Source organism: Meleagris gallopavo, chromosome 4, assembly GCF_000146605.3.
Source record: "Meleagris gallopavo isolate NT-WF06-2002-E0010 breed Aviagen turkey brand Nicholas breeding stock chromosome 4, Turkey_5.1, whole genome shotgun sequence".
Lineage (NCBI taxonomy): Eukaryota > Metazoa > Chordata > Aves > Galliformes > Phasianidae > Meleagris > Meleagris gallopavo.
Genome location: NC_015014.2, coordinates 10,605,434 through 10,620,557, shown reverse-complemented (window position 1 = coordinate 10,620,557; position 15,124 = coordinate 10,605,434). Strand labels below are relative to the sequence as shown.

The 15,124-nt window shown below is 38.4% G+C and overlaps 1 protein-coding gene across 3 annotated transcripts in view; it reads left to right on the top strand.

Moving 5' to 3' along the window:
- Window positions 1–11: 11 nt before the first annotated feature.
- Window positions 12–15,124, top strand: part of ANAPC10 (anaphase promoting complex subunit 10) — a 34,390-nt gene continuing 19,277 nt past the window's right edge. Inside the window, exons 1-5 of one of the 3 annotated variants that reach the window (XM_031553016.1) lie at window positions 142–448; window positions 1,719–1,835; window positions 2,829–2,919; window positions 3,662–3,782; window positions 10,561–10,614. In XM_031553016.1, coding sequence (XP_031408876.1) covers window positions 1,721–1,835; window positions 2,829–2,919; window positions 3,662–3,782; window positions 10,561–10,599 — 366 coding nt within the window. In that variant the 5' untranslated portion in view covers window positions 142–448; window positions 1,719–1,720 and the 3' untranslated portion in view covers window positions 10,600–10,614. Of the gene's footprint in view, window positions 449–1,718; window positions 1,836–2,828; window positions 2,920–3,661; window positions 3,783–10,560; window positions 10,615–15,124 lie in introns of those variants that run through there. The other 2 variants (XR_004159470.1, XM_003205418.4) reach the window with 2 other exon arrangements.

The window sequence follows — 15,124 nt, the reverse complement described above, 5'->3', positions numbered from 1 at the left end:
CCGCCGCCACCCGGCCAAGATGGCCGCCTCCCCCGCAGGGCGGGGCCTGCGCCGCACACCATAGAGAGGAGAGGAAGGACGGGAGAGGGGCAGGGACAGAGCGGCGCTTGCGGGAGGGAAGGGGCGCGGCGACGCGCCCGTTGATGGCGTCATCACCGAGTGACGCCGGCTGTAGCGGCGCCTGACGTAAGCGCAGTGCCCGCGCTCCCGGTGGTAAGGGAGCCCGGCTCCCTCAGCTCCGTCCTGGTGCGGGCCACGCGCGCCGCCTCTCCCCACCGGCTGCACGCGGGCACCTGTTTTCCGCCCCCGTATTTAAACCGCTTTCGCACGCCGCTTGCAGCTTTGCGCTTGCGCGGCCTTTGAACGGTCGGAGCCGGCTCGCTACCGGAGGTGACGGCCCCGTATGCCGCCTCCCGCTCCCTTCTGCTCCTGCGGTGCTGAGGCTCAGGTGCGGTTGCGGTTCCTCGGTTGGGCTTTTCTATTCGGGGGGCGCGCGGGCTGCTTGGCGGGGCGTTCCGCGGGGTGTTCGGGCTGCTGGGGAGCCAGGTGCGCCTGGCTGTCGGGTCTGCGGTCTCTCGTCTGAGTCAGTTACAAAATGAAACAAACAAAAAGCCTTGAAGCTGTCTTAACTATAACTATCTACAAGAAAATAAAAAGGGGGGGAAGAAGGAGTGATAGCAAATCATTAGTGCAGACAAGTACACATTACAGAACTCGGATCTCTAGTGTCCCACAAAGAGTTTTAAGCTTGGGGATTAGTCTTATATAGCTAATGTTGGCTTTCTTGCTGACCTGTGTTAGCTGTGCAGTGACCCAGCTCTGCACTACGTGGGCACTGAATGAACCCAGCATCTTATTTGGTGTCTAGCTGGGTACTGAAAGACTTTTCCTTGACTTCACTTTCTTTGTGAGTAAAGGATTAGAGTTTGTGTCTGCTTCCCTGACTCTTCAGTACTTTAATTCTAGACTTTTATTGTAATTGCTTGCACAGAGCTGATTTGTTTGGAATCCTTTTTTTAGTAAACACAAGGCTTTTAAGGCATTTTGCAGGGGGTAGTAAAGGTGCTCTGTATGATATGGAGAATGGTGTCTGATCTGTGTATGGGAGTAGTGGAGGTGTGAAAGTGAATGTTATTACTTGGGCAGTGCAAGTCACAGCTCAGTGATTGCAGGTAAAGGGAAGTTGAGGGTAAATGTCTTTGGAGGCGTGTGGCAATAGTGAACCTCTACTAAATTAAAGACTACACGATTTGTTTAAACTATCATGTTTTGAAGAAGTATCTTTGGGAGGACAGACTTGCTCTGGTTTCTGAATGTGCAGATTAAGATGTCTTCCCTTCCCCACTTCCATTTAAGTGGAGTTGTAGCGCTAACATAGAAATCAACAGGGATTATTTTCATTTCTTTAAAAGAAAACCACCAGACAAACAACAACAGCAAAAAAACCCCCAAACCTGAAACTAACTCAGTATGTGTGGAAAGAGTGACGTAAGTAAAATACCTTAGGAATGTTTTTGGTGCACATCAAATTGAGGTGCAGATTTTTGCATCTGTGTGGAACTGTATGTATTAGTGTGATTTATGTCTACAGTAGCCTTTAGAGTGTATCATTTATACAAATGTGAGGTCGCAAGGTTAATACTTCTATATGAACAAATACAGTCCTTGTGTTTTTTTTATTGTGCTAAAAATGTAACTAACTTTATTTTCTTAATTAGAAATGACTACCCCAAACAAGACACCACCTGGTGCAGATCCAAAGCAGTTAGAGAGGACGGGTACTGTAAGAGAAATAGGCTCACAAGCAGTCTGGTCACTTTCATCTTGTAAACCAGGTAAAATCACAACAACTGATGTAAGAATTAAATATAAATTTTGTTATTTAGTGTAACACTGTATGTTTTAATGAGTAATTGTCAATACAACTTAAAACAACACATCTGATATATAGGGAAATGGCACTGTTAGTAATTTTGGCCTAGTTAATGCTTGAGGCATTTGGAAGTTATAACTGTACCCTCTACAAATCTGAAAATCTATGTTCTTTGTACTCGGAGTGATTAAGTTGCTATTCCAGGAATATCTGTTGGGTACTGATCTATTATCTTCCTGCACCCTAGAGTCAACGATTACGTTGTCATAATGTTGCGCTCAGGCTGAACTCTGTTGGTCTGGTATCCTGGCATCTTTGGAGAAAAAATATTTTATTACTCAGTTACTTCAGTAGAATAAAGGAATTTTTTTATTGCAGGTAGAACTAAGACTGCTGAATTAAAACTGTAGGTTGTGTGAGCAATTGTTAAAATGATGTGATTAATAGAAGGATAATGAAAGAATAGAAAAAATTATTCTTATTATTTTTTCTTTAAATGTTACAGCATTGGCTCGTAAAAATATTTCAAGAAGCAACTTGTGAAGAAAATACTACTGCTGAAGTTTTCTAGTAGTGGAATGGTCTCTTAGTGATCTTCATTTAGTTCAGCAGTTTGGTTATAGAATATGTAGACACATGGAACTCTTAAGCACTGTTCTTGCATTTGTTATGAATTAGTTCCTGCCATTTGGAATTTGACAATATGTTGAATGATTAAAAACCCTGCAGACCTCAATAGGAGATCATGTGATGGCACTCTAGTACTGAGCTTTTCTTGGAAGACTCTTGTTCTACTGTTGTCCTGAGTACAAATTGAGTAGTTGGAAATATTTCCTTAAAGTTGAGAATACATCTTTCTATTTGTAACTGCTGTAAAATAAAATAAAATAAAATTGTGATGTAGGCATCACAAATAACAAGAATATTCAAGACTGTCACGTTCACTTTTTCCTAGGATTTGGGGTGGATCAGTTACGAGATGATAATCTAGAAACTTACTGGCAGTCGGATGGATCACAGCCTCATTTGGTGAACATCCAATTTAGGTAATAAAAATGTCTCTTTATGACGTAGACCATTTTGTATAAGTTGGTGTTGATGTCTATTTGCCAGGACCGGAGTCCTGGAAGTGCAGGGGCTCCTGAAGTAATCCTGTATGACCTAACTGGCAAAAGGCCAGTTAAAAATGACTTCTAAAGATGAGTATTTGAAATGGCGTTATGGCTGTTAAATTCCTAAATGAGCAACGAAAAGGAATCGTTAGTAGTAGACCGTTTGTAGCAGTTTCACATTTAGCTATATAAGGTCACATTTGATTAATTTTTCCGTCATTGAGTGTAATTTGAAGGATAGTTGTCTGCTTTTAAACCAGTCCTGCATTTAGCAGCTGATGACCTGAAAAACCTTTCGTTTTTCTATTTTGCTGTGATTGACAAGATTGGCTTTAGGATGTTTTCACTCTTTTAACCAAACTCTTAAAATGCAGAGTCAGATTTTGTTATAGCAGTAGAGCCCATGTTTGGTAAACCAAGCATATGCTTCATCACATAAAAGTACTCATTTGGCATCTTGCCCTTTTGTTGTAATTCTTTGTATGGTGACCTTGATGAAGACAGACAGAAGACACTGGTGCAGTTCTAATGTGTGCATTACTCCATGTACAAACACACCTGTTGCTTTAACAGTAAGGTTCTTATTAATGGTAGACCTTCATACTGTGTTACAGCGACAGACTCTTCCTGAATGTCTTTCTTTGGGATGCTTACACACTTCTGTTGTTTCTTGCAGAAGAAAAACAACTGTGAAGACATTATGTATCTATGCAGACTACAAGTCTGATGAAAGCTACACTCCAAGCAAAATCTCTGTCAGAGTGGGAAATAATTTTCATAATCTCCAGGAAATCCGGGTAGGTCAATAATATTTTGTCCTTTACCTTAAAATAGCTCCCTTTCCTTAGTACATTTGTTGTGGCAAAAATGTTGTTTGCGGTGAAATGTCATTGTTCTTGGAGGGGTAAAGTGTCTGGATTTATTTCAGTATTTTTCTTTTTTTTATAAGCTGTTTGGGCTGCTTTTTCAGGTTTCGATTACCAACATGGTTGTAACAGGCTTGCTATGTGGATCCTGTAATTGATTATAGAATGGGGTCTTCAGAACAGAACTGTTTAGAATTGGTAGATATGAAGCATCTGAAAGCCCTATGCATGGTATAAACAAAAAAAAGTTGAAAGAAAATAAAGCAAGCACTTACAAGTTTAGGCTTTAAAGGGAGGGAAGGGGAGGAGGAAAACAGTCATGAATTTAAGTTACTTTTGTGGAAGGATTATTTGACTATTGAATCTTGTCTGGGATCGGAATTGAAAACTATGAACTTCAGTTATGGCTCTGTATGTCACAAGTATTGTGTGTATGGCATGTGATAATTATAGTGGGCAGTCATTCAGCACTCAAATGGATACAGTATTTCAGCCTTGGTGATATGATGAACAGTTGAATGTCCACTTCAATAGCTGTGTTTATTTGATGCTTGTCATTTTCAATAGGACATGTTAGAAGAATGTAACAATTGAACCAGTATTGTTTATGATGGCACCTCTAGCCAGAATAAAGATTCTTTGGAAGAACCACTGTGATGGGATTTGAGATGCTTGAATGACTTAGTTTTGTTTATGTACTGACTTTTGGCAAGCACTAAAAGCAGATCTTAGCTTTGTAGTAGCTTGCAAGGTAAACTAATTGAGTTACTTGTGAGTTGATACATTGGATAATTCTTCATTATGGTAACCTCGTTTCTCAGCTTCCTCATCTTTGGTCCTCAGCTGCTACAGGGTTGCATGTTGGGAAGGTTTATCTTAAATCCCATACGTGTTAGATATCACAATAAGAGAAGGATGAGCAATGACTGGAAAAGAAATGAAAGAAATGTTTTTATAGTGGTCTGAAGTTGGACTTTGCTTTTTATTGTTTCCCTTTCATTTTTTCTATCTTCTCAGTTCTACTCACACTGTTCTTGTTTAAATGTTGTAGATATAGGGGGAGTAGGAAGCTTAGTAAACGTGTGTGCCTGTACTGTGTTCCACTCTTGATTTTTTTTAAATTCAGATTAGTTGTCCAAAACTTGAAAGAACAGCACAACACTTATGCTGGATCTTAAATGGAAGAAACTTGAACTCTTTTCAAATGTTCTGCTAAGAAATTCATCAGTACACCAGAAGCTTTCATCCAACAGCATGTTCTGTCTTTTCCTCTTTATTACAACTTAGCAATTTGTTTCACCTCATTGAACACTAAAACCAGGTTCCTTTTCCTTGCTAGTCTGAGTCTGTTTTGTGAGTGTCCACTAGATGTCATTGTTGTCCCTACTGATCAGTTTCTGATTTTTGCATCTGTAGTCAACTTTACCAATAATTTAAATGGTTGCTCTTTTATAACATTTACTATAGCATTCTGCATATATCTCAAGAATGTCAGTTTCTTATAAAGTGGTGAACTTGGACTGTTGAGGGTATATGTGTTAAAGATCTATATAAATAGTAAGATGGATTTCCAGAAGAACTTTGAGCTTGTGCTGTTGGTTATAAGCATAGTAATCTTCTGTGGTTTCTCAGGAAATACGCAGTTTTTTCCTTCTTAAACACAAGGTTACATACATAGTGTATTTAATTTAAGAAAGAAGGCACTTGTCTGTGAAATGTTTGTAGTAACATTTATTCTAAAGTAATGTGACTGTAATGTATTGCATGAGAGCAGCAATTCTTATGCATAACAAATTTGTGTGTTTAATCTTCAAAACTGAAGAAAATGTGGTCAAGCTGCTTACTGATGAGTTGCAATACTTTGATGCTGTAAAATGCCCGTGATTGATTCTCTGGGCACTCTGATGTTAAATGTTGCCACTGGTGTTCATATTTGCTGATCTGTATGATATTCAAAATGTATTTCTAAATTTTCAATCCTGAAACAACTTATTTTCCTCAGCCTCCCTGACCACACAGATTATTAAAGCAGTGTGAACTGATGAACTCTTGAGAGAAATATACTTAATTACATAATGATTATGCCCGTGGCTTCAGAACTGATTAACTGGGTTCTGAATTCAACTAAATGTTATATTTTTCCATGGATTCTTGCCCAGCTCAATGTCTAATGAAAGTCCTGTGATGCTTCCATGCTATTTTTTTCCCCAATGGTCTATTTTTTGATACAGTGCAATGTCCAAGTTTTATCTATAATATACCATGAGCTTTAGATTGTAGTCAAGGCTTGTAAAAAAAAATAAAAAAAAAAGTCTTATTTTGGAATTCATAATGAAATTAGTATTTCAATAAATACTAATAAGTTATTTGTCACTCATCCTGTGGGTGAGAACAGCTCTTGCAATCTGACAGTATTGACTTCTTGCTCAGCTGGAGGAGCTACAGCTGAGAGGTGTGCAGTAAGATGTCTGTTTAGAGAGCAAATGTTATCTCACTTTGTGCCTCAGTTCTCCTTCATAATGGTACAGATTATTTCGTATGGACACAGTAGCCTGTTTTAAACAGCATCTAGACTGAAGCGTATGAGAACTTAATACACTTGGTCACATGGAAATAACTTGCTGTAAAGGAAGTGAGCAAAAAATTTGTTGCAGAAGACCACTAGTCTTCATATCATACTTCTGTTGCTAATTGCCTTTGTATGTGTCTCAAAGCATTGAGGTGATCAGAAGTACATCTTATCATAAGATTGTTTTAGATTTGAGAAGATGCTAGCGTTTGGTCCCCAAATTTGTATTTCTTCTAGAGGCAGAACTCCTACAAAGGAGACAAAGTTGTCTATTCTGCTGTGCCTTATAGAGGACTCAGCAGTCAAATGTAGTGTTCATGTCTTGTCAGTAACTAGAGATGAAACGGGAAATATATCGTTTGCCTATTCAAATTCTATTAGGAGTTCTCTTCCAGCATATTTGTTGGACTTGGTTGGATTTCTTATTTGGAAGATGTGTTCTTCGTTTACTAGTTCATGTGGTTCAGGGAAAGCAAAACAATTTGTGATGGGACCAAAACATTGCCAGTGTATGGCATTGCTCTGTATGCTTGGCTTTTAAATGGGTGTGCTTTTATAACTGCGTGAAGGTAGTAATAATTCACGTACTAGGCAAGCTGTATTGATGTTCAGGTTTGAAAGGGAATAACCAGAAATACTTCACTGGAGAAAAGCTGCAGACCGAGTGTGCTTGATGCACTAGGGGTAGTCTGCACATGGATAACATCGTGGCTTTGCGAAACCTCAGTAAGCAAAGTGTTTGCTATTTGCCTGCTTTGGAAACTGTTAATGCTGAAGCAGGGTAACTAGTGTAGTTAACAACCCTTGTAGATACAGTGTTCCATTGCTGATCAGTGATTGAAAGCTCTTGGGTGGGAAGATAGTTTGTTGCTGGCAGTCCTAACTAGCAGAACTTGCATCAAAGAATAATAAAAGTATTAGAACTTGCTGTGTAGAGGTCTGCTTGAACTCTGTATGTTTGTTTTTCTTTGAACAGAGTCAGTCTTAACGGTTTTATCAGGACTCAGTTACAGAGATGATTTTGAAGACTCGGATGAAATTCCTGTTACCTTGCTATCTTTGCTGGCAAGTGTGGGTCTTCAGCTTTTTGCTAGGCAGTGTGGCTACTACTTGTTGAATATTTTGTTGTCAGGTTTTCTCACCCTTTCGGTTTTGATTCTTGTTTTGTAGCCTCTTGCTCCAGACCCATAGCAAGCATAGCCATATCTGTTGTGCAGTGGTATCTAGGCTGAGCACCACGGACAGGGACACTTCTGTGCTGAATTAAGAGACTCTGCGTTACTGCGAAGTATTGTCACTCAGGAAAAGAAATGCCCAAACTGAGGGAGCTTTGCTTAATGACAGTTAGGGAAATTTAGGCTCTACTGTAATATCTCTACACTAGAGTGTCCACTGACTGTACTGGGGAGGGTGGATTTCTGAGACTTAGCAGCTGCTGATCTGTTTTCTGTATGTGAGGTGAGAGTAGATACTGACAAACAAGGAGAGGTGAACTTAATGCAGTATTGTTGTAAGCTAATGGATTAAGAAAGTTTATTACTTTTGAGTTTCTGATGAGATGTCTAGGATGCATTTTAAATGACCTTACTCTGAAGATCTGAGCTGATAATTGATTTAGCCTCCTGACTAAGCTTCATGTACTTCAGCTAGAAACCCTTCTTTCATGTTCTTAAGTATAAGAAAAGATGCAGTGCTAACCCCCCAGTTATTTCTTGAGTTCAGATTATCATATAAAATATTCAATTAGCGTTCTACAAAATAAACCTGATGCTAAGAAAGGATGAGTTCCAGTTTGATAGCATTTAGAATGTGGTCTGTCTTGTATATCTCTAGGATGTTCTGTAGATGAGATCATCAAACTAGCTTTTTCTTTTTTATCTTGCTGTTTTGGTAATTGAGTATGGATTTGCTTCGCCAGCATGCCATAAATTATCTGTTACTTGCATATAAAATTTATCAGTACTGGAAATTTGCAAAGCAGGGGAGTAAAATGATCCACTGGTATCATTATTTTATTTTTTTCCTCAAGTCTTAGAATGGATGCCAAGGGGAAGGGTCAAATTCAGGAAACAGAATGATTTACAATTGATGCAACTGCTACATGCTGTTCCTGCATTTCAACAGAGAGGCCGTTTTGCCAGTCTGGGATGTTCACAGGAAACTTGGTTTACTGAAGAAAGGCAGATGAGTAACACCACTGCTCCCTGCACATATCTGTAGAGATATGACCTGCTCATCATTCTTGTGCTTTGGGAAGCCAACTAGTATATGTGTTAAACTTCGGAAATTAAGGCAAGAATGGGAGTTGTTTTGCTTTGGATGTCCTGAAATAGTAAATTGGGAAAGTTTCCCATGGAATCATGAGAAATGCAGTTACTAGAATAACATTCTGTGCATGTGAGACGTGTGTACAGGGAGATCCACATTAGCACTATCATCTAGAAATAGATATGGTGTGGGGGCTGGTTTTTGTTGGCCCACACGCTGCAGCATTTTTATCTTTCCTTGCTTTGAAATGGCATCCTGAGAGAAACCTCTTCTATTGGATCCTGTAAATTGAAAAACAAAAGAAAAAACCTAAACTGTTCTACTATGTTGTATGCTGCATAAAGATCTTTTTTTCTTGTGTTGTGTCCCAGTATTCAAAATCGAATCTTTCTGAAGGCACCTTTTCCTTCCTATAAAGGGACTCGATTAGGGAAAGGTATGTTAAAGAAGCCTTGTATTTTTAATACTGTCAGTTTAACTTCTGAAGCAGAGGAAAAGCAATGTCAAAGAAAGTGACAACAGCTCGATGGAACTGAGGAACTTGATGAAGCACAGAGCTTTTCTCAGGGGAATTTGAGGCTAGCAACTGAAAGCATCTGGGATTACAACGTTGGTCATGATTATTCGATCTAAGTTTCATCATGGAAGAGGAATTAGGAAATGCATGTGATTTTTTTTTTTTTTTTTTACATACAAAAGTGAATAAGCTTTTCTCTCTATGCCATTGCAATGAGAAAAGGCAAGGTAACTTACTGATTTAATTAACATCACTGGTATGCACTGTTGTACCTGTTTCGTAGTGTGTTTGATTTAAATTGTTCTGTTCGTGAAGCTGTTGTAGGAGGATTTGAAGGAAATTCTTAAAATGCTTGTTATCTAGATGTTTTAACTATATATTTTTTTCTGGTGTAGAGAGCTTTACTCCAGTTACAAGTTGTGTGTAAGGAAACTTACACACTGATGTGATGAAGGAGTTTTTCAGAGACTGATTGTTCTCCAGTGTATCATTTTAGTTCTTCCTCTGGCAGATGGGAGCAGGTTGTAGTGAGAGCCAAATACATGAACTTTCTAAATTAATAATTTTTACAGTTAACATTAAAAAATAAGGAAATTGAGGTGATATAATTATGACTTTGAGTGAAACAGAGGCTGCAAATTTAAACTTCATGAATACTTTTGAAGTATATAGGATGACATTACTTCTTAATAAATATGATAGCTTTCCTACAAAATGACTAATGCTAAGTGATTTGTTTGTCATCTGTGCAAATTCTGTATGCTGTTAAACCAATATTTCAAGTTCAAGTCTACATCAGATTGTCCTTCTTACCCTGAGTGATACTTGGGAGCTGTAAGGAGGAACTGAGGTATGAGGTGGGATTCCGGGGTGCAGCGTGGCTTCTATGGCAACAAGTAGATGTAGATGAAACTGTAGCGTAGCATCAGGAGTCTGAACCCTTCAACCCTCTTCAACCACTTCCTAACATAGCAATGAGAAGTGCTTTATCAGACTCTCTGAAGACACTTTGTATTTCTTCTTACACTAGTGTAGCAGAAATGCTAAATCATGGCCTGAAGTAGAGATGGAGCACCTGGTGGGAAGGCAGGGCCATCCCAAGGGAGCTCAGGTGCATTCAATATACCTGACTGAGCAGAAGGGGTGGAGGGGCCACAATCCACCCCTTTCTAGACCTCATGTAAGGGTTGGCAGTGGAGGCAAAGCTCTCTTGGAGATTCCTGAGTACCTGAGGCCTTCCATGGGTAAGCAGATTCTTTGTTTCTTTTCCACAGTTGCCTCATTTGAGCTTATCCTCACTTGCTGTAACCTAGGACTTTGCTACTCTGTTGTCATGGCTTTCTATTGTGTTACAGGATTACATCTACAAAGTAGCCAGGCTGAAGATCTTCTGATACTTCTGTTTTCATGTGAATGTGTGCCTTTACGTAAGCTCATTTCTAGTATCTGGATTTTTTTTACCTGTCTGAGACTTGTAATTGTGGTGTTCAGTGGGACCGGATTGTTTGTGTAGGCCTGATAGTTTTGTTCAAATCAAGTAGTTCTGTCTAGAATTGTCTGGTTTTCACTGGTATAACTTGTCTACTTAGAAAAGTCTTGAGGTAAAGCACCATACGTGCTTACGGAAATGGTTCCTCCTTCTATCCCAAAGTAAAACACTACCTGTTCCAATCCTTAACACCTTTTGATCTCACTTGTTTATTAACTTCAGTAAGGCCTTTGTTATCTCACTTAACTTATTTCAGTACTTTTTTTTTTTCAGCAAAGCTTTTAACGTGGATGAAGTAGAAATATACACTGTATTTCTACTCTTAATATCTGTTATTCCCTGTTGATTGCTTTATGGAATCCCTATTTCCTTACTGATAGTCTCTATGGTTGTCTTTTGTTCCATGGAGTTGGCAAATTATTTGACTAGGCTTTTCATTTTTTGTAGTTAAAATGTATGTAACTTGAAAACTGGTAGGATACAGCCGCAAAATAAAATGCCACTTATCCATCAGACAGCTAGCCTTTTATTATCTAAAAATCCCTGAAGAATTTGTTCAGAAAAAACTAGACTGGTGAAGAGCAGTGTACTAAGACTAGCTTTCTTGGCAGTAAAATTGGCTGTGCTGCTGACCTACAGAAGTTCTAGTTAAAGCTGAGTAGTGCTCATTCCTTTTTCCTCTATCTACTTCTGAAACTGATTTGCTCCCCCCCACACACATAGTACTTAGACCTTCTGTTGTGCTGGTGGCTTTTGTGAAAGCATTTTATGTGGTCTTTAACCCTTCATGCTACATATAGTGTCTCTGTTTCTTTTAAACAGCAACTTTTACTTTTTTTCTTTTCAATGCTTGAGTAGAGCAATCTCTTTGTGCTACCAAATGATTGGAGATCCCAGAGAGATAAATGAAATGTCTGTGTTCTTTAGATCATAGGGGTTGGTACAGATATGTATATTTAAGTACAATAGATCATATACATATAAAAACAGTAGCCCATCCCTCTTTCCCTCATTCCCTGAAATTCAAGCTGTAATCAAACTTGGAGGCTATCAGGCTGAGGGAAGAAAGGCATGTTTTTCTTTTATGTGCTCCAAATGTAGTGAAAATCCCTGTGGACAGTGTGTTTACAAGGGTAACTGTCTGCATTCAATTGTGGGTTATAAAAGTGCTTGCTTGAATAAATACACTGAGCTATCAGACAGAACAACCAATAGTTCCTTGGACTAATTGACCTTGTCAGTAGAATAGAAACACTTGCAAATAAAATTCCTATTGCCAGCAAAGCTGCAGCTGAAAACCCCTGAAGAAACTGTGCATATCCTCTAACTATCTTGGAATGCAATGATTCAAACAGGAGACTTGCAGGGGAGTGGAGATATTTGGGGGGGTGTTGGTGGTGATATGGAGGAAGGCATCATAAAGTAAGAAAGTTTAGTATGCTAATGTTTTTAGGGATCTTTTTCACGAGATTAAATGCATTGCTAAAATCAGGATGTTGTTCGCTTTCCCTATTCAAAATTATATTTTCTAACAATTGCTATTACTTCTACTGTAACTGTAGTCTGATTTGTCTAATTTGTTTTGCTGGCCTGCCTTTATCATGTACCCTTTTTCAGAAAAGGCAAAGATCTCTGGCTAGTAACCGCAGCATGTTGTAATGAGGGTGGAGTGTGTTTGTTGTTCTACAGTAATATTTGACTTATAAATGTCAGTGTCTGTAACTGACTGTAATGTGGCAGTTTGTCTTTAGAATATATTTGAGTAGCTTAACAGTGGAAAAGAACCACAGTAAATAAGAGAATACCTAGTCTTGCAATGAAAAGTATGGTGGAACCAGTTTTTCTTTTCACCAGTGAGTCATGTATCAGAATAAAAAAACCAAAAACAACAAAAGTTTTGCACTAAGCCTCCATAAATGAATTAATGGTCTACCTAACATTTACTTAAAAAGGTAGGTAATTTAACACAGGTGGAAGTAGGATAAAAAAGCAAAGCAAGTGTAAGTGAAATTTCTCATGTGTGCTATAAAAAAAAAAAAGCTTAGAAAACAAAACGGGAAAGATGGCATTGGCAGGGAAGTCTGAAAAACAGCCTGGTGAACTGCTAAATAAACTTCAGAGATGCAAATTTTAAAAAACCCAAACTTGTAAAAGAGGGGGATAGTGTATTTCACCTTAACTAAGGGACAACTTGTAATAAGGGATTTAGTGGTTTTACAGCGTGGTGCATGTGTTTGAAAGCTGTTCTCTCAGCAACGTGGGTGGCAGGTTATGCTACCATATAATGTATTGTAGTTGGCTCTCCACACTTGTCAGGGTTAGCGTTCAACCATTCGGAAAATTTTCCCATTGTTCTATCATGTGAACCATGGCTAGTGTTGAATTCCCAATAACCTTCTGCAGGGAAAAAAAGGTTTATTAGAAAGCTTGAAATTTGATTACTTCTGTTATTGTCTTAATGTACCGCTATAATTTCAGTGCTTATCTGCAAACGCAATGGGTTTTTGCTCAGAAAGCTGAGCAAAACAAACTTTACACTGTACTGCAGTTGCTTCAGCACTTTAAATAATAAAAAAAAAAACTTGTATACTCAATTCTGTCTTTCTTCAGCATTAACACTCTATTTCCATCTTAAACATGTTTGCTTTAGATGGATCATAGCTTTTGGCAGCTACTGCATTTGTAGCAAATAATACTGTTTCTAGTAGGAGTTGCAAAAAGAAAAAAAAAAAACAGCAAAAACTTTGTGTGAGGTCCTTGTAAACTGAACCTTGGGAACGTTATGTTATTTCTGCATTTTCCCTTTTGTGCTTCTTCTCTATTTGTGTCATGGTTATAAATTACGCTGTTTGAACTAGTGAATTAAAAGAAACTTATTTTGTGATTCATGAAATTTAAAATAGAGAATGTTTGTTTTATGTGTATTTTTTTTTACCTGTTATTTTTAAGGCTGGCACACAGATAAAGAGGCAGTTATGGTACTGAAATTCCATTGTGCTAGCACCTCCAGGGCACAATCCAAAAAAACCCTGAAAAATGGCCTTCTGGGTTGTGTTGCTGCACTATGCCTGTGTGAACACCAGTGTCTGCTGGTCACGTGGCCTTTTTTTTTTTTTACTGAAAGTTCCTGGTGGAATGACGGTTCTGTATTTGGAGAGCATGCTGGGAGATTTGTTGGTCAATGGTTTTTCAAAAGTAGTAGGGATTTGTAATTGCATTTTACCAATGCAGTCTCACTAGATACTTTTTTGCTGGTGATAATTAATGCTTTAGAGCTTAAAAATAAGGTGAAAAGATACTTGGTTTCAGTAGTATAAATGTTCAATTGAGATGGAGCTTTATTATCTTCAGCTACATTTCAGCATTGTTAGAAGGCAATATGGGAATAAGGTGAGTGGGTGAGGGCATAGATGGTGTGACAGAAAAGGCTGAAATGTCATTTCCCTACTTCAATGCTTTAATACCCTTTTTTTTCCCCCTTTATTTTACCATTCTTAAAGGAAATGTGTTAGCTAGTTGGCATTTTAAAACAGTACAAGCACATCTGACATTTCATCTGAGTCTGGGTTTGGATGCCTGGGCGCAGGTAGAATGTCTTTGTGATAATGGATCAGATGTACTCTTTCAGTTGATTAGCATTTGTTTTAACTGTACCTTGCATGACACTTGTAACACTATGCCCTTAAAAACTGTAGTTTATAGCAACATTTTTCTCATTAGTTTTTAATCTCTCTGCTTTGGCATGTTGCTGGAGGCCCTGGTAATTAAACTTTTGAATGCAGGGAGAGATGACAATTTCTAGTCTTGTAATAGGTTCATAAAACAAGAGAAAAGAAAATGGAAAATAAACTAATAGTAAGGATCAAGGTAAGTAATCTTGATACTCAAGATCATTATACATTTGCTTGACTGCTGAGCTTACCCTAGTTATTTAGCAAAGCAAGGAAGTAGTTGCTATGAAGAATCTGGCTGGAGCGAAGGACCTTTCTTTCATCTTCAGGGAGCTGTGTGGTAGGGAAAAAATCTTGGAGAAGCACCAAATCTCTTGAAGGGACGTTCTCTTTTTCTGTAGTAAAGAGGCCCGCATGCTGCATATGGGAATTGTTAGAGAGGGCTGTTACCTATCTTGCTGTCTTTTTTTCCCCTCCCTTATCATGTTCTGCAACAATCCTTTTTCCAGTCCTTGAAATTCCCGGTTCTCAAATTGTTTTCAATTCTCGTTTTGGATTCCATATGTGAAAAAATATTTTGAAAATCCAATAGTGAACACTATTATTTGCTTTGAAAGATCTAAACCGAGGTGGGTTTTTGTTGTGTGTCAGCGAAGATATTAAGACTGCTTACTCTCTATGGCTTTTTTATTTTTGAAATTGAGAGGTTGTGAGTCAATGTGAAATATTTTTCAGGGGCATTTGACCTGTTTTTGTTTT